This window comes from Astatotilapia calliptera, chromosome 1 (genome assembly GCF_900246225.1).
Source record: "Astatotilapia calliptera chromosome 1, fAstCal1.2, whole genome shotgun sequence".
NCBI classification, from domain to species: domain Eukaryota; kingdom Metazoa; phylum Chordata; class Actinopteri; order Cichliformes; family Cichlidae; genus Astatotilapia; species Astatotilapia calliptera.
The window spans coordinates 10,448,445-10,467,730 of NC_039302.1; the positions used below are offsets into that span (position 1 = coordinate 10,448,445).

Below are 19,286 nucleotides of genomic sequence, written 5' to 3' on the forward strand. Positions count from 1 at the left end.
GTGATAATGGACCCTCCCTAATTTAACCACAACTAATGTGATAGCAAGGTGAGAAGATGGAGGTAAAGAGAAATGATGGTTTCAATTCCAATTTTATTCATGCAGTGCCAAATCACAACAACTGTCACCTCAAGGCACTGTATATTTTAAGATAAAGACCCCACAGTAATACAGTGAAACCCCAACAATCAGGTAGAAACCAGGAAGGCTGTATGTCTAATTTTCTTCCTACATGATAGCCACTGTGTCTGAATGCATACACTAGTTACAGAGTCAGAGTGCGTGTGAGTGAGAAAGGAGAGAGCAAGTCTATATATTGGGTGCAGTCAGCGTGACGAGACAACATCCAAATACACACCCTGTATGACATGCCCACAGCCCCTCAGTAGGTCTCAGAGCAACAGCAGTAAGATTACAGGCTGGAATCGTACAGAAACCCCAAAGCACACACTAACCTGGCCATTTGTCAAGATCCTCTTCAGCTCTGCAGATGACTTTTTTAAGCTGGAGGACAGAAAACAGTATATCAGACTTCACCACATTTACCAACCAGAGGTTTAGTTGTTTATTCCAGGTAGTGTAACATGATCCTTGTGCCCCAGAAAGCTCACCTGTTGTTAGCTATAGAGTCTGGGACAGCGTGACTGCAGTCATTTGCTGGATTAGGCCTTGTATTAACCTGAAGGTGTGCAAAGACAGGCATAAGAATGTAAAAAAACACACACACACACACACACACACACAAAAAAAAAACAGCACATGGTCACATGGACAATAAAACACAAGCCTCTCGTTTCAGCTTGTGAAGTCAATTGACTGTTTAAAAAAAAAGAAAAAAAAAAGAGCCAAATGAAGAAGAAGAAAATTTTTATTTGCATAAAAGCACAGGAAGAAAGACAGCAAAAATCAGCTGGGAGAGTCCAGACGAAAACTTAAGACATTCCCATTTTCGTGCCTCGTGGGAGACTTTTTCTTTACATCTATTCATCTGCATCTATGTTTACTCCAAAGACCTCCAGGCTCAACCTAGATATGAACACAAAAGGAGAGACAAGACCCTTTAAAGGAGATACTAAAAATAGCATATTAATTGAGATCAAAAGGCCAATGCGTTGGGTCCACTAAAGCACAGGGAATGTCTCTTTAATTAGTGCCCAAGAAAACCTCATTTAAAAAGGCACACAGGGCTTCCCTCGGCCAATTACTTTTGTATTAAAGCTGGAGAAAAGCAGGGAAAGATTAGCAAAAGACTAAAGGTTTTCTGGAAAGAACATCGTATTCTCAAAACAGACTCTTGACCTTTAAAAAAAAAAAAAAAACTGACTCGGTTCAGTAGCACTTCTCAAAGCTCCTCAGAGGATACATAAAGTAGTATTTGTGAGTGTGTGTGTGTGTTGGGGGGGGGATTTTATCATTGAAATGCAGATGGATATAATATGGATCATCTGGAGAGATGGAGGAGGTGTCAAGTCATTTAACCCATGGTAATTAGCAGTGAGTTTCAATAGCAACATATGCCTAACATAAAATGGGAAGGTCTGCGAGAGGCCATTTGGGGGCTTGTAATGACAATTTCATGGTTGAACAATGACATCTTCTTATTGCCCGATTTAGTTTTTTCTCTAACCAACGCTGACACTCTTTCTATCATAGGGAATGAGAGGATCATAATACTCTGGAGGGGAGATAACACCTTGTTCTTAAATGACTATCGCAGCATGAGAATCAAGAATACAGAGAGACGGATGGAAAAGCAGAGAGACAGGCCCTGCTACAGCCGCAGCCAGATATGCTAATGCATAAACATAGTCGAGGGGAGCAAGACAATGAGTGAAAGAGAAGGAGAGCCTTGACTTCAATTGACATTTCAATAAGTGGAACACAGCATTATCAATCCATTTGACTCAACTTCTCACCCTCCCCTCATTCTCTGTGTAAGGCAGCCGAAACAATTATTGAGATAGGTACCTTCAGGCCATGTATGTTCCGGATCCCTGGAGTCTTGCCGGCTGAAACAGTAATTGACTAGATTGTAGAACACATCACTGGGCCATTTACAAATGTGGTGAAAAGGAATCAGTTCTTCATGAAGGAAAAAAATGATGAAATGAGAGTTACTAAAAAATTAGTTGTGGACAAGAGAGTGATTGAGCTGTTGGTCTCTTGAGATGGTTGGTTGGTAGGTAGTTAGGTAGAAAGAAAACAATCACAGCGTTAGAGGAAAGAGGGGCAGATAGAGAGAGAAACAGAGTGAGCCAGAGAGCTAAAGGGAGACAATAAAATGTTTCATCACATCTCCCCTAGGGCCTGTTAGAGATCATGTATGTCTTTGAGCGTTGTGAAAACTAGCTGAAAATATAGCAAAACTATGTTATGAAAAGGCCCTCATTATGAAAACCAGTTTAGGAACAGAAACTGCACAATGCCAGAGATGCAGGCAAGGCTTAGCCTGAGCTGAACACAAGCATGCACTTTGAATGCCCTTGGAGCAAAAGAAATGTAGATTTATGAATGACATCCAACAACAAAGCCAGCCGCTGAATTTTAATGTTATCCAGAGGCTCCACTGTTACTCCTACTCACCAAATGCTCACATTTTTGTGAAAACAGCGCAGGTCATGTACACTAATTTTAGTAAAATAGGCGTTTACAAATAAAGTGTGAATATTTTTATATATTTAAATGGTGCTGGTGATTAATTGTCACCACGTTAATTACAAAGCAGCCGTTAGCATCGCCTAGCCCGTGATAAAAATAGAACATCTCACTTTTGTACCTCTTGGAAAAATCTGCAGAGGGTCCGGCAGCAGTCCATTCATGCGTTGTTCATTCATTGTGTTGCAGTACTAAAAGGGGAAAAGCAAATGACAAACAGTCGAGTGTGACACTAAATTGAAATGACTTTACATGCATTTAAGTTCACAGATAATATCTGTACAAGAATGTTATCAGCACACGACAGAGGTAGAAAAACCTTAAATTTGAAGATCTGACCCTACACTACATGGCCTAATTTTAGAGTACTACACACACACAAAATGTTTATTTAACTGCCACCAGAATTAATCCACAGTCTTTTGTAAAAAAAACGTGAGCATGCTGTGCGGAAATCTGTTGCAGACGAGGACCAATGCCCTGTGGGCTTGTTCTGAAGGAGTGTAGCATTAACCCTTTTCTCCTCCAGGTCAACAGCTCACCAAACACTCATATCCTACAGGACTAACACGTGCATGCACGCACTCTGGAGCCTCTCGGTTGCTTGCCAAGGCAATGCAATAATTGATGTTTCAGTTAACCAAACCATCTGTTAAACCGCAAGTGTGTGTGAGCATGGGAGAGAGAGAGTGTGTGTGTGTGTGTGTTTACTTATGTGCGTTTTGTTGATGTCTTCTGCTTTTGCAGGGGTTGAGTTTGAGACGATGTCTTTATATTGTGCACACATACACAAGTTTATTGTAATTCATTTACAAACTAGTACTGAGTGATCGCAGCAAAATGTAAATGCTCTTTCACTGAGGAGGCAGGAGGGAGGACGATGGGCACGGCTTGGATTGGAATGGATCAGAATGGCTACCCATGTGGCACAGCTGTTATTAAAAGGCCTATTTATCACTGTCAGATCCCCTCCTCGCTCCTAGCCCTCTGCTTTCGCCCTCCAGCATTCTCAATAGGCCGCATCTGAACAATGGGTCTTAATAGCAAAAAAACATGGTGTGTGTGTGTGTGTGTTTGGGGGGGGGGGGGGGGGGGGACTTGGGGGTGTTCGGGCTTCACGTACCTTTAATTTTCCGCTCAGCTAGCTTATTGATTAAGGCTGCAATTACCACCTAATCTGTAGTAGGTGTGTTATTAAAAGACATTCTCCATTGTTGGCCAATAACTAAACAGTGTCCGATCCCAAATACCATCGCTCAGCCTTAAGGGACAAGCCAGAGTGCAAGAGAGAGAAAGTGTGAGTCTCATCATCATTAGCAGACCAAGAGCAAATGGGAATGGTGGAATTAGCACCACTACCTCCAGGGGGAGCTGAGTGAGGAAGGGATGAGGTCACATGTTTTTTTGTTTTTTTTAAGCACCTGACATAGGCTGGTCTTTAACTTTGAACAGGGGGCGTCTGTCTTTCAAGGTGTCGAACAATGATTAGAAATGCCTGGAAGTCTAGCGGGTCTCGCAGGAGCATGTAGCAATCAATGTTCTTAGTGCTGGGGGATACTTCTCACAATAAATGCCCTCTGTAGACTGATGTTAATTAAGTGCTGAATTTGAGCATTAATTTTGCTCAGTAATCACGAGCGTGAATTTTTCGCAGGGCAATGTTAAAGCAAAGATCTTGAACAAGACAAAAAAAAAAAAAAAAAAAGAAGAAGAAAGAAAGAAAGCAAACATCGTGCACTGACAGCGTATTTAAAAGCCTGATTATACATTTCCTAATAAAAATATACACACCCTCCCAAACGCACACACACAGACACACACAAAGCAACCGTGAAGAAACTGAATTATCCCACATTTCACCTAACATGCTGCTTCCCTTAATTCCTATTAATTTCATATAATGGCTGTCTGCTCACCTGGAATTAATAACACTCAAGCAAAAACCCACTAGTCTCCACGGAGGCCAAAAGGCAGCAAACAACAGGGAAAAAAAAACCCTAAATACAAATGCAATCCAGAGCTGAAATGCATAACACTTGCATAAAACATTCAAAGTACACGGCTAGCGTAAATTATAGTCTAGTGAGCCCAGTATTTCCAGGTGATCAGCAGCTTTTTGTACAGCTGGCAGTCCCATGAGTAGAAAGCCATTATGAGGCTCCGAGATTTGTTTGCCAAAAATTCACTGAACAAATGGGGTCTGAAATCTGTGGGAAAAGCTGTGCACTGTTGTGGATACTTAATATTTCTATTGGGCGCTGTAGAAAGAGGCAGGGGTCAGTCATAAATTTATATACACCTAAGGCATGTCAGAATAAAGACAAAAAGTGTAACTGCCAGCAAAAACAATACACGTTTCAATGTTTCTTTAACAAAATATCAATTTTTTCATTTCATTTTCATTTCATCTGCAACAAATTACAAGGAACTCAAGGTTTTTGGACATGCATTTTTTCAGACAAATAAAAATGCAATAAAAACAAACCACAGTGTCGGCCTAATTTTATCTAACAAGTAAAACAAGTCTGCACGGTTCTGTAATTAATTGCGATATTTTCCATGTAACATACAACTAAACATTTAGCCCATGATAAATGACAACTTTTCTTTTTTGTTGAAATCACAGACGTATGACTTCTTGGGCTGACATCAAAATAGAAACAACCAAAATTTACATAGAAATTAAGAGTCTCTAATGTTAATGCAAGTTCGTGGTTTTAATGGAGCAAGACAGAATTATTACAAAAAAGTATTTAATCCCCTTCAACCCAGCCAGAATTACACCTCCTACAGACTGGCTGTGTGCACACACAGACATATAATGAAAGAAATATAAAAAATGACCATCAAGTCAACGTTGGTCAGCATCATGGAAGTCTGAAGCTGCTGTGGAATTTTGTGGAAACCAAAATTGAGCTCTTTGGCATCGACCTACCGTGTCTGAAGAAAGAGAAATGTTGGGTATGACCCAAAGAACGACATCCCCAATGTCAAGCATGAAGGTGGAAACATTATGTCTTGGGGCTGTTTTTTTGTTAAGGGTAAAAGACAACTTCATCGCATCAAGATGACAACGGACGGGGCCATGCACCCTTAAACTCCTGGACGAGAATCTACTTCCCTGAAAACTGAAGATGGGTAGTGGGTGCTGGATGGGTCTTCCAGCATGACGATGACCACCAAGGCAACACATGAGTGGCTAAAGAAGAACCACATTATGGTCATGGAGTGACCTCGTCAATCTTCACACCTCAGTCCTACAGAAAATCTGTGGAGCGAGCTGAAGTTTTGAGTTGCCAGGAGGCAGCCAAGAAACCTACAGGATTTAGAGAGTTTCTGTAAAGAGGAGTGGGCAAAAGTCCCTCCTGAGATGTGTGCAAACCTGAAGACCAGCTACAAGAAACCTCTTACTGCTCTACTCTCCAACAAGGGTTTTTCTACCAAGTACTAAGTCCTGTTTTGCTTGGAGATCAAATGGTTTTTTCATTCAATGACATGCAAATCAGTTTAGAAGTTTTATGCAACAGGATTTTTTTTCTGGATTTTGGTTGAATTTTGGTCTCTCTCCATTAAAATTAAACTGCCATAAAAATTAGAGACTGTTGATTTCACTGTAAGTGAGCAAACGTACAAATTCAGCAGGAGATCAAATCATAATTTGTCCCACTGTAAACACTGCCCCTTTCTCAACCATTACTCCAGCTTTAACAGGACAGTGCACAGAACAACATCCGCTGGATCTGTGGAAAACAAAACTTGCTTAGGTCAAAGCCTTTTCCACGTCTGTCTAACAACACTTCTTGGCACAACATCTGTCTCTTTTTGCTTAATCACCCTGCTACCCTATGCTACTTAATGATTAAAAAGCAACCACAAGTGAATGCATGACAAAAATGGACAAAAAAAAAAAAAGAAGCAGGGAGTGTAAATTGTGCCTGTGGCTCTAGTAGCATCATTGTGAGCTGATGGGGGGTAAAAGACATCCACAGATGAAAGTAGATTTTGAACAACTCTGCAGCCCAGGGGGGCTGCTCTTTAATGAGGCAAAACTTTAAGTACTGAATAATAAATAATAAAAATTGACAGTTCATTTAGTTTACAGTGTACTTCATACAGAAAACCCATTACACGCCATTACTCTTACTGTCCGCGGCATGAACAGTAAGTATGGTCGAATATGAAAATATACTGCAGTATTTGAGGGAGCTGAAGGGGATGTGGGACGTGTCTGCATGTGTGCTGCTGAATATTGCCATAGGTTAACTGCTACTAGATGAGGCTATATGGCTTCAATTTCTTCATGTTATATTATAAATAACTACGTCAGTGGAGATTGCCATCAAATCAGCATCTTGCCGTCTCATGTTTTGCTACCTGAAGAATTGTGCTTCTCGTTCTAGGCCAAGTATTTTATAGTATTTGATGTAACTCACCAGATTGATGAGGTCATTTTGAATTCAACCAAGGCTTTGGTGGCTATCGAAGAACGCCTTTTAATTTAACATTAAAAACTTTGGTGTAGCATATTTAATACTAAAGGTTTTTTCAAACCATTCTTAAAATGACTTATTTACACCTTAAGTCCATGCGAGCTAGAAAGGTAAACACTCAAACTGAGAGTTCAGGATTGTTGAGGATTGACTGGGTCTAAGGTTTTGCTTAATAAAAAGAGAGGTGAGTGGCTTTATTATGGCGCTGAGCAAAGCACTTAAAAAATACAGAAAATCTGAACAACGTCCTTGTTACTGTGTCATGTCAATTTGACGTGCCTCAAAAGCTTTCCAAACGATACAATATACAAAACCCCAGACACTTAAATGGCTCTAAAAAGCTGCACAAAAAAAATTAACCAAAATAGTGCAGAACACATAAAGGAGGAGGACCTTTCAAAATGCTCAAATGTAGTTCAGACATGCTCTTGGCCATGTCATCTAAACTGCACAAAGGATTGAATGTGAACAGTTTCTGTCAGAACTACTTTCCAATGAGGAATCGGCACACAGTAAGAATGCTACAATGCAGCAGCATAACTGGGAAAACATAACCCTGGCATGTACAGTGCTGTGCAAAAGCCTTGATCAACCCCTCATTTCTTTATATTTTGCTAGGAAATTAGGAAATAGGTGCAGTGATTTATTGACACATGTGCAGACATACTTAGAAATACAGCATATGTATAGAGCTTGTATAATTCTAACAAGTCTGAAATTCAATATTTGGTGTGACCATATTTATTCTTAAACAGTGTGAATTCTCTTACACCAGGGGTCAGCAACCTTTAACACCCAAAAAGACATTTGGACGCAATTTCCATGCAAAAGAAAACACTGGAGCTGCAAGTACTTTTTGACATCTAAAATGAAGATAACACTGTATATATTGTTTTTTTTTACCTTTATGCTTTGTGTAAACAACTAAGGTGTTGCTTAAATCCATGAAGTGCTACAGAGAAAATTACATTTTATTCATGTAATTAACACATTTTGAACTCTTAAAGAAATATAACAAAAGGAAAGACACCCAGCTGAACTAAAATGACCCATGTAGCAAAGAAAAACTGTTGTGAGCCGCCGCCCTTAAATCACCTTTGGGCTTTTGGAGCCTTGACCTGACTTTTAAAAAAATAATAATTGGAAAAAAAAAGCACTACGCTGCTGAAAAATGAAAAATAGATATTTGCAAAATTCTGCCTAAATATGTATTTTACCTGGTTAATGTGTGTGGCGGGGCGTGGTCTGCAGCGACGCTGCACCTGAGCGGCACCCGCAATCGCGCCTCGCCGCCTTAACGTCTGTACTATCTGTGCTGTTGTGTTGGTGTGTGTCGGGCTGTGAGCTGAAAAGCTACAGACGTCTGGGCTCTGGGGAGGCCAATCCATGACTGACTGTGTTCAATTGTGTGTTTTTCTGCGCAGTGGCAGTGTGTTTAGGATCATTGTCATGCTGAATAATAAAGCTGTTGCCAGGCACACACTTTCCAGATGAGATTGCATGGTGTATCAAAGTCTGGCCACACTTTTCTGCACTCAGAATCCATCAGCTTTGACAAGACCTCCAACACCACAGGCTTAACTGCAGCCCCAAACCATGACGGAGCCTTCACAGTGTTTAACAGATAGCTGTAGACACTCACTGTTCTACCTTTAACCTAAACTCAACAAACTTTAAACAAATTTAGCTTCATCACTCCATAAGACCTGTTGCCACATATTTTCAGTCCATTTCTTGTGTAATTTAGGTTGTCACCTCTGGCTACCAGTGGCTGTTGTTGTTGTTTATCAAACTCATAATCAAGTAACTTTCATGAAAACCACACAATCACACTCTGTGTGTATGAGTGTTATTACTCATACACACAGAAAGACTGTACGTTTGCGTATCTATCCTCTATCAGGTGCTTTTTATTTGCTGAATGCGTTTTGTTACAGATGCAGCAGTTGGTGACCTATTGTCCTTTGTGTCTTTTTTCCCACCCTTTTAAAAAAAATTCTCTGTCTCTTTTTTGCTTTACCTTTCTTCATGTTAATCTGACCCTCGCTTTCCCATGCCTTAATGACTTTCTGTGGACTTTCAGGTACTTTTCATCTACTGTAAATAATACTTTTAGGCCTACCACATCTTCTTTTGTTCTCCACTTGTTTAGTTTCTTCAGATTTCTTGACACACCTTGCTGAGATATGTGATTTTTGACTAATAGCTCAAAACAACAAACATCAGTCCTCTTAAAATGGTCAGGTAGGAAGACTGAACTGAAAACTAGTTAAAAAAAATAAAAAAATCAGCCAATATCCTGACCTTCAGATAGCCTAGAGAATTATGCTCAAGAGCACTTTAAAGACTTACAAAGTCCAGCTTGTTGGAAACAAAATATAAAGAGGAAGCAAGGGTCGCTCAAGACTTTCGCAATTTGTGGATATTATGCCTGACTTGGTCAAAGTACTGCATGCAACATTTATGTACTCACATATGACAACATGGCTTTGAGTTCTTCATCACTTCTTACTGTGATTCTGTCTCCCACCTCATCTTCGTCTAAAAAAAAACAAAAAACAAAAAACAACAACACAAAAACAAAAACAGTACAACTGTAAAAAAATAAAATACTAATAATGGGGAAGGGGGGAAATCACAGAGAAAATTCAAAACAGATTTTTTTTTGCAGTAACAAGTGTGGTATAATAAATATAAACAGAAGACACTGTAAAACAACACTTTTATGTATAATAAACATTTAATAGAATCAAGGCATGCAAACAAAAAAGCATATCATTCCATATTAAGTATTAATGCAATAGCAAAATTTGGGGAGCCAAAACATACAATCAAAATCATACAATAAAATATAATGTATAAAAGCACTCAGTAAGCAGTATTTATGTTTGTATGTCAATCAAACTCTTTGCACTCTACCCGTAAACAGGCTTGAATGGTGCCTATACCAAGAGGCTAAATCTTAATTTGATTGAATGAGAGAAACTTCAACTGTTCCTGTCAATCAATCAGTTAGTACAGTAGCTATGGCATGTCTGGATAAAACGCATGCTAGAGGTTAACACGAGTAGTAAAAAAAAGGGAACAGAGAAGAGAGAAGCTAACACAATGAAAATGTGTGAAGCTTTTTACTCTCTCAGATAGATGAAGCCCGTTCAAGAGGGCTAGAGTCTAGCCCATGACAGCAGGGATCGGTTCTTACTCTCACACAGCTGCATGAGATCTCCTCTCCTTCAGACCAATCTGATAAATGATTACAAGTCCCTACATTACAGGGCTATTGTTTTGGTGTGTAAACACAGTCATTCAAAGCTTCCTCTTGCAGCATTACAGCAGTTCAACTCTAAAGCAGGTACTTACATTCAAAGGCCGTGACAGTGGCTTCAGGCATGACATCTCTGATTGCGACCTGTAATGTTTGACAGGGTGAATTAGGACCAGACAGCTAAGGATGGTTATTAGACTGACAGATATTAATGAGGCAGGGTTACGACACGCTGAGTCAGAAACAGTCCGTGTGTTTTTGACTTGTGCAGTGTGTCTGTGAGTGAAAAGTGATAGTTGGCATGAGGCAGACTCACGAGCAAGTCATTGAAGTTCAGAAGAGACGGACAGTCCACGGACGAGTCCATGTCTCCTGTCGGCGTTTTTATTCGGATCACTATCGCCTCGGTGTTCATTGCGCTGTCAGTATTTAACCTAAGTGAGAGCAATAAGAGGGAAGCTTCAGCCTCATAATAGTTGACTGGATGTGGAAGCTAACCAGCTAATTCCCTGCAGCAGTTTGCTAACGATACATGCTAGCATCCTGCTCAGTCCGGATTCTTGATTTAAGTGATGCGGAGCCTTTTTAAAAAACAAAAAGGTTTTGAGGTCGGTCGCCGCCGACACCACAGTCAAGTCATAACCGTATGAAAGGCTTATCCCGAAGTGTGAACGTGTACACCACTGCTCCACGAGACAAAGTTTACACTGTACTAACGTAGGTGTTTAGCTGTATAGCTAGTTTTGAGGAAACTGCTACAACAGCGCTTCCGAATCAACATCCGCTCGTTGCCTTTTCAAAATAAAAGACTTGCACTATCTATATCAATCTGTCAAATTCTAAAAGGCGAAGTTTGAGAGAACGCTGCTATTCTTATGGATCTTATTTTGGGTTTTTTTTTCCTATGTTATAAAATGAAATATACATACGGTTTAAAAAGTTTTTGTTTCTGCACTGAAAAGGAATTATTACCGCTTTTGCTGTAGATAACACTGACCTGAGATCAAGGTTGATAAGTTGAGTACAATACTGAGAATACAATAGATTTCTGAGGTATTATGGATAAATATTCCTTTAAAAACATGACCTTAGATCACAATTGTAAATGTTTCGTAAATGGCCCTCACTTACACGGAAATGTACTGCTGTTGAGATGAAAACCACCACAGTTTTTTAAAAAGTGTTTTTTTTCCCTCTTTCACTTGACATTAAAACAGCATTAGTATTTAAAGGTTTCCACTCTGCGCTCGCCATTAGCATATAATTGAGTGTAAAACAAAAGGGCTCTTAAAACCTGTGTTGATCGCGGCCCTGTGAGTGAACAGCTGCTCTGTCCACTCTATAAACAGCTCTGATTGCAGTTCATGGAAAAAAGACATTGATCCCTGAGTAAAGTGAAGTCTCTATCCTGTTCATTTACATTGCTCTACCCACAGACCTGATACCTAAGTCTGTTCACCTGGGTTCTGTGTAATGATAAGAAGTTGTTAAAGCCTGCTCTGTCTCCCCATGGCTCAAATTTGGCTATACAATACATGTGCCAGTTGAAAACAATTTCAGTGGTGGTGTGTGTGCTGTGCCGGCCATTGCACTAGGCTGGGTTTCATTGGCTCTTACAAAAAATGTCTCCATCCCATATTGGCCTGAGGATGAACTCCTCTATCAGTGATTACCATCTCACTTAAAAAGAAAAGGAAATGTAAAACACTGAATCTACCATATATTTATTTAATTGTCTGTACTTGAACCTTTAAAAAACACTCCCAGAGGGATGTTACGAGTTCATTGCATTGATCCTTCCTGATCTTACACCTGTACCAACAATTAGGTTAAAGACCCACTGATTTCCATGCAATGCTTGAAATTATTACTCCGCCTAATTGCAACTGGATACAAAAGGGGAAACACAAGCAAGGCCATCAAGCACTCGGATTAATGCCTCGACCAGCACTGACTTCTGATGAAAAGCAGAGGATCTATATGGCACTTTGTCAGACGTGCTCTCCCAGGACGTGACGTTAGATCCTTCTGCTTTAGGGACAACTAGGATGAAGCCCAGTCAGCAATCCGCATTATCAGAAATCAAACTCCTGGCTTAGCTGGGAGGGGAAAGTGGACGAGGAAGGCCAACATTCACTGTCTGGTAATTAAAAGCCGTTTTATCAGGCCTCCTCTTTCGCTCCATGCCTCTTTTCTTGCTATTGACAAGCTGCTTAGCGCAAAGAGAGCTCAGTTTGACTCTAAATATATGAAGCACACTTATTTAACTTTCTCAGCAAAGAGGGAAAAGCAAGTAAACAAGACAGCAACAAAACTGCCTGGCAGGACCGCCAAATTCCTTTCACTTTAGTTTTGTTTTCTTCTGTTTATTAAGAAATGCAGCCTTTGTTCACATCCTCTTTTTCTCTTGATGATTATTATTTCATTAGTCCGTGTCAAACATATTGGGCGGCTCGTTGTGTTTATTGATTAACGAGCCAAAGTCAGCACCGTCGTCTCTCGCTGTAATGCTGATATAGAAGATCTTGAAATGCTATTTGTCTACCCATTAAGCATTGATCGTTCTCTGCTATATTGGCTGCTACTTGGTATCTTTCTATATCTAATGTGCCCCTTAAACTTAATTCGTAATTATTTAGAGTAAAAAATGTGAGCTTGTAGTTTGGGGCCTTATTTACCTTCATAGATCCAGCAGGGTGGGCTAAATATCACTGGCTTGGTCTCACAAATGTGAGCTGTGAGCTCAGCAAGAAAAACATGTCCCACCATCTGTTCCAGGGCCACGTCCCAACTCAGGTATCCAGATGCAAACCCTCCAGCTGAAATAGAGATGTGTCTCCTCAGCCTTGAAGCCTGAAGCCTGTTGTTTATTGATGCTGCCAGAGCCCCCGCTCAGATCGATACCATCTCACTCAGATGGGCCTTCACAACACGCAGCCTCCAAATTGAGGTCAGGATACGTAGACGGTTATGGCACTTCAGCAGATATGAATTGCCCGAGAGGCTGTGATCATTTGTTACCTCTTCCTTTAAAGTTCATCTCCAAGTTGACCTGTGATGAAGCACGAGGACTTTGTGAGTCACTGGTGGAAGAGTTATGAGGAAATGCACCAAGATGCGTATGAACTGACTGGAGAGAAATGGGTTGTGTGACTACCTTTCAGCTCCTCGAACTGCATACTTTTCTTGCCATTTCCAGTCTTTCAGATTCACCTCAGAGGGCCCCTTTTATGGCTGTATGTTGTTTCTGTTGTTTCTAATAAAGAGGAAATATTGGTGCCTTCCTGACCTGCTCATAGTGGCCACAGAAAAATTTATGGGGTATGTCTCCTTTAGTGAGGTAGCATCTGAGCTGAGCCCCACATAAATAACACATCACTAGTTCATCCAAGCTCTCTTGGCTTTTCTTTCATGCTGTGGTCAAATCATTATATTGAATGCAAAATATGACTTTTCTTTTTTTAATTAAAAATGCTCAAAGTGGTGAATCGTTTCCCTTTCATGTAACATTCTTGTAGTGAGCTGGCAGTTTCATCCTAGGAATTTGATTGTCCCAAAATTTTAGATGAAAATATCCTGAGTGTTCCCTGTGCAAACTCACCAGGAAACCCATCACTATTTTACTCTGTTCTTCAGTAAACCTCAAAATAAAATATCAGCATGGATTACCTATAATGTTATTTTATTTACAATGATCAGTATCTTCCTTCAAGCAAAGAGATATCTGTGTTCTGCATTGAATAATAAAGCAGTGGTTGGTGAAGTCTAAAATAAAAGTCCATATGGATGGGAATGCCGTTTGAACTGGAGAAGTGGGATCGGAAAGTAACAAAAAGAGGGAAGGTAGTCAGAGGGGACACTGAGGACAGCTACGAATATCTGGGAATTACGAGGAGGCCGCTAGGAAAGCTGCAACTACCAAGTACCTGCAGAGATTAAGGCAAGTCCTGAGAAATCAGCAGAATGGAAACAACAAGACCTGATCAATCAACACAGATACCCCGATGGGATAAGAAGCTGACCAAAGGAAGAGATAGAAGCCATTAATGTCAAGACAAGGAAGCTCCTTACCATGCATGGAGGGTTTCACCGAAAATCCAGCACCCTGAGACCGTACCCTAAGCAGAAAGGTGGCCGGGGACTAGTGAGTGTCAGAGCCAGTAGAAGAGGAGCAAGAGAAGAAGCATCATGGAAGGACAGGCTCCTGCACAGTGTGTACAGTGTGATCAGCAGACAGAAGACGTGGCTGACATCCAGAAGTCCTACCAGTGGCTGGACAAAGCTGGACTGAAAGACAACACAGAGGAACAAATCATGGCAGAACAAGCTCTCAGCACAAGATCCATAGAGGCTGGGGTCTATCACACCTGGCAGGCTGTGTAAAGATGCCCCTGAGTCAATCCACTATATAACAGCAGGGTGCAAGATGCTAGCAGGAAGGGCATACATGGAATGCCATAACCAAGTGGCCGGCATCGGAACATTTGTGCCAAGTATGGCCTGGAAGAACAACCTGACGTGGTAGTGGTAGACAAGCAGAGGCAGACGGCCATATCAGATGCAGATATACCAAGTGATAGCAAAATTAACAAGAAAAAACAAGAAAAGCTGGAAAAATACCAAGGGCTGAGAGAGGAACTTGAGGATGGATGGATATCGTCTGATAATGATGATAATATTGGCCAATATTAGCTGTTTGCCAGTCTAGATGACACCCTTCATCATGTTAAGTGTCGACATTGCATAAAGTTTACTTTGCATAGTTAGTCCACCGGAGTACATTGTACATTGAAACTTTCCTTTTGGGAATGCTAAAAAATAACTAGCTGATTCAAGCAGAGTCGAGGGGAGTGTGAAAAAGTAAATAAATATTTGCAAATGTTGGTATCGGGCCGAAAAATCCTATATCGTTCAGGCTATAGTAGCATTTTCCTCCAACGTGTAGTGTCCACATATATATTAAGGAAACATGTTATTTTTGTTTGTTTGTAGTCAACACAGATACCACCACAGAGAGTTCTGGGGGGAAAGTAATGTAAACAAACAGTAACTAAAAGCATTCACAATAGAATAGCAACAACAGCTACACTGTAACTGTATATACATGTGCATGCACATGTGCATGACTGTGGCCAGAACGCGTGACCTCTCTCTAACCACACATTGCTCTGGTGAGGAGTGTCAGGTGGCCGGTTTGTCAGCTGAAATATTCATCAAATAGATCAACGGAAAGTCTGGCTGGCTTTTCAACTGACAACTGCGGCTCAATAATTGATAGAGGAGCAACTGAGTGTTTGTGGGGGTCCTTCTCTTTCTGTAAGTGATGCCTCTGACCTTTGTTGTGTGAAAGAACTCATCACGGCGAGCGAGCATGTGTCATATAAAGACAGACGCATTGAACTAAGCAATGAAAGTAACAAAGGAAATAAATGCTACGATGAAAATGATAAATTCATTGGTTTGGTTTTGTGCTCACACTGAATAATATCTCTAAGTGCCTTTACTGTCTGTGTATGAGCAATTGAAAGCTCAGTAATTAATTTAATTTTCAAAAATAGTCTCTAACCTGACTTATGACCTGCCACGATTGGAAAACATTTCTTGGTAGAATCAAATCAAATTCATATTAACATGTTATTGTGCTAACAGTATGTGCACTGACAACATGTCAAGTGGGCCATTGTCACTCACTTAATACTAGTCGTTCACAGCAGATGACAAACCCAATACTGTGGTGAATCAGTGGAAAGCTGTAGTGACATTGGTGTGTGTGCTGGCCCTTCCTGCCAGGTGACTAATGCATTACTGCCTGTAACATAAAAATTAATAAACATCTTTAACATTATTTGACTGGGGACAAAGTAGCATGCATTAACTGTGCTACAGGTGGTTAAATATGTTATATCTGAATGTAGCTTCATAATTCTTTTGCTAAGTAAATACAATAAGAATACAATGAAGCTGAAGTTTGTTCTCATGGTTTTATTAGTCTTCATATTTTCTCATTTCACTATCGTTTTTATTGACAGTCTTTGTGTTTCATCCAGATGTTAGTACAACTTTTATGAACCATATCTGATTATTTTATGAATTCTATTGTTCTACTAATTCTACGCAATAACTATGACCATAAATATCAGGTTATAGTTGTGGCACACATGCACTGTGTGTCACACATTTTTTTCCTGTGCAAAACTGAAAAATAACAAATAAAAATAACTAGCAAAAAAAGAGAAAAACATTATTACTATGCACATATACTGCTGAGTTATTTTCTTTGTGGTAATTTTCATCATATTTGCCAAAATCTGCAAAGCTTGTGATTCTTTGGTAACTCTTAAATTTCACAAATGGTCATAGCATTACACAGGCTAATAAAAAGCCGTCCCTTTGCATGCATTTGATGCAATCCAGACTTTAGAAAAGTGCACGTCCTTGAGAGCCGGCAAAAATGTGGGACATAGTCTCTAGAAGTGGGACGGAAGGGACAAGCAATACAAATGCTGTGTTGTCCCACATAAAGAGGGACGTCTGCTCTGTTATTGTGAGTGAAAGTGTTCAGTGTTACCATCCTTAAAAACATTTCTGTGTGTTTTCTGGCCCATCGTGGCTTCCGATGAGCAAAGGGGAGATTCATGTGTAAAAATAAATATGTACGATTGCTGTCTTGCACAATCGTACATATACTAGTTATGCATTTATTGCTTCTGGATTACTGTAATTCCTTAGTATCAGGATGTCCAAAAAACTCCCTGAAAAACATTCAATTGATCCAAAATGCTGCAGCAAGAGTCCTGACAGGGACTAGAAAGATCTTTCTCCTCATGTAAAAGGTCCTCAATAACTAGAGAGCTTCTCGTCCCTGAGCCTGGTTCTGTCAGAGGTTTCTTCCTGTTAAAAGGACGTTTTTTTCTTTCCACTGTCACCAAACTTGCTCATACGGGGTTGTTTGATTGTTGGGGGTTTCTCTCTATTATAGTAGTCTTTATCTTACAATGTAAAGTGCTTTGGGTGATTGTTGTTGTGATTTGGCATTGTATGAGTAAAACTGCATTGAAATGAAATGAAGTGAACAAAAGAGGATAGCATTCACACTCTTAATTATTTATCACTTACATCTTTTTTTAAAAACTATATCCTGCTAGTACATTTTGTAATAGGTCTCTGATGACTGTTAGCTTGCTGCCTGCTGTCCTTACTGTAAACTGATTTGCAATGTTTTTTTTAATCATATTTATAGTTTGATAGGTATAACACCAGGTACAGTACGCCCTGTGGTACTACTGCTAACAGCAGATTTGTGTTTGTTTGTTTGGGGGGGGAGTTGGCTCATGATAGGAATATAATCTTTCTGCTGAGATAAGATCTGTGTTTGTTTCTGTGTGTTTCTGTGTGTGTGTGTAAGTCCCGCATGGTAATAAACAGCTGGCTGGAAACAAGAGCACAGATTTGAGCTCAGTTTCTTATAAGACGCAAGACAGATTATACCACTGCTATGCTTGCCAGTAATTTGCACTTTTTTTTTCCAGGCAGACTATTTCAGGCCGTTAGGATCAGCCGTCCAGTTGAACAGCTGAGCAAACACTTTCAATGGCTCATTGACTGATGAGCTTCCTTGCATTTTTTTTTTCTATTGCAGGTGAAACTCAGAGATGCGTCTTGGATACATGTGATCGCATACATACGGTAAAGTACGTCTATCTGTAAGCTTAAATCAGTGCTCAGTAACACAGATTCATTTTGTACCATTCACCATAACAGATGAAATCCACTGAAGATGTTTGAACTAAGCCTAAATGAGTACAAAAAATGACTATAATTATGCCACTGAGAAAATATTTAAATATTTTATAGGTAATAGCAATAAGACTGTCCTTGATCTGCAAAGAATGCCCACAAAGAACCTTAAAATATCTGACTGCCTGTTTCATGTTTTCACCAAAAAATAAAAAATACAGCGATTCTTTCATTTCTAAAGTTGTATTTGGTGGGCATTTAATAACCTCAGCTGTTTCCTCATATACTTAATGAAAGTTTGGAGACATTTAATATTTAATGTCTGATAGAGTCTTTCAGATGATCAAGGATACATCCAAAATGTGCTTTTTTTCAGGGAAATACATGAGTGTTTATCAGCCACTGCTGTAGCCATCATCATTGTTGGGTTAAATCTGCGTGCGTGAGCGCGAACGCGTGTGTCTGTGTGTGTACATGCGTGCGCTCGTCCACACAGCCTCATTGTGGGTTACAACAAAGCCCTGGAAATACAACCTCCAGGGGTCTTACCTGGATGTGGGGGGCCCCCACTTTTTCATTAAAAATTGCAATCCTGCAGCTGAGGCTCCGTTACACCACAATGTGCCAGAACTATGCAAGGGCAAACATATGCGACCTGGACCCAACCTTCAAATGTGCCCCAATAGATAGATCTTTTGCTCTTCTCTATTTTACAACAAGTTTGAATGCAAATTGATGCAGACCGCTTCCAAAGAATCTGTGGGACATGTGGGGGGTATTGTTGTTGGCCTTGCCGTGCTGTTTTCACAAGCGCTTCTTTAAGTATTGAAAAGTCTTCCTGTTTAAATGGATACTAGAATTTACAAATCTGTGAAGAGGGGTTACAGGTCTTTTTTCCCCCCTGAAAATCATGCTTAACAATAACTAGGAAAACCGTACAATAAGAATAACACCTATATCCTTTTTTTTCTTTGCTGTTTAATTGCAACATATCTTTTGTCTCTTTCTCTCCATGTTATGTGCAATAAACTTTGGATCAGTCCATTCCCTGGATTATCATTATGATTTTGCTGGGAATGTGAGAGCAAGGTATTGAGGACTGGTAATTGAAGTGTCTGAGACCAACCTGCTCTATTGAG

At 40.1% G+C, this 19,286-nt stretch overlaps 1 protein-coding gene and 1 long non-coding RNA gene across 6 annotated transcripts in view; one reads left to right on the forward strand and one right to left on the reverse strand.

Moving 5' to 3' along the window:
* The window catches only part of map2k5 (mitogen-activated protein kinase kinase 5), a 90,171-nt gene that overhangs the window by 52,327 nt on the left and 18,558 nt on the right, over positions 1-19,286 (reverse strand). For 4 of the 5 annotated variants that reach the window (XM_026163258.1, XM_026163249.1, XM_026163231.1 and 1 more), the window contains exons 2-8: positions 10,727-10,844; positions 10,506-10,554; positions 9,619-9,686; positions 2,777-2,846; positions 1,969-2,009; positions 612-679; positions 456-504 (exon numbers count right to left, since the gene is read on the reverse strand). In XM_026163258.1, the coding sequence (XP_026019043.1) occupies positions 456-504; positions 612-679; positions 1,969-2,009; positions 2,777-2,846; positions 9,619-9,686; positions 10,506-10,554; positions 10,727-10,844 (463 nt within the window). Of the gene's footprint in view, positions 1-455; positions 505-611; positions 680-1,968; positions 2,010-2,776; positions 2,847-9,618; positions 9,687-10,505; positions 10,555-10,726; positions 10,845-11,541; positions 11,694-19,286 lie in introns of those variants that run through there. The other variant, XM_026163240.1, reaches the window with a different exon arrangement.
* On the forward strand, positions 12,348-13,894 carry LOC113019507 (uncharacterized). The gene is made up of 3 exons (XR_003272031.1): positions 12,348-12,553; positions 13,189-13,360; positions 13,446-13,894. It is a non-coding gene; the product is annotated as an uncharacterized LOC113019507 (long non-coding RNA).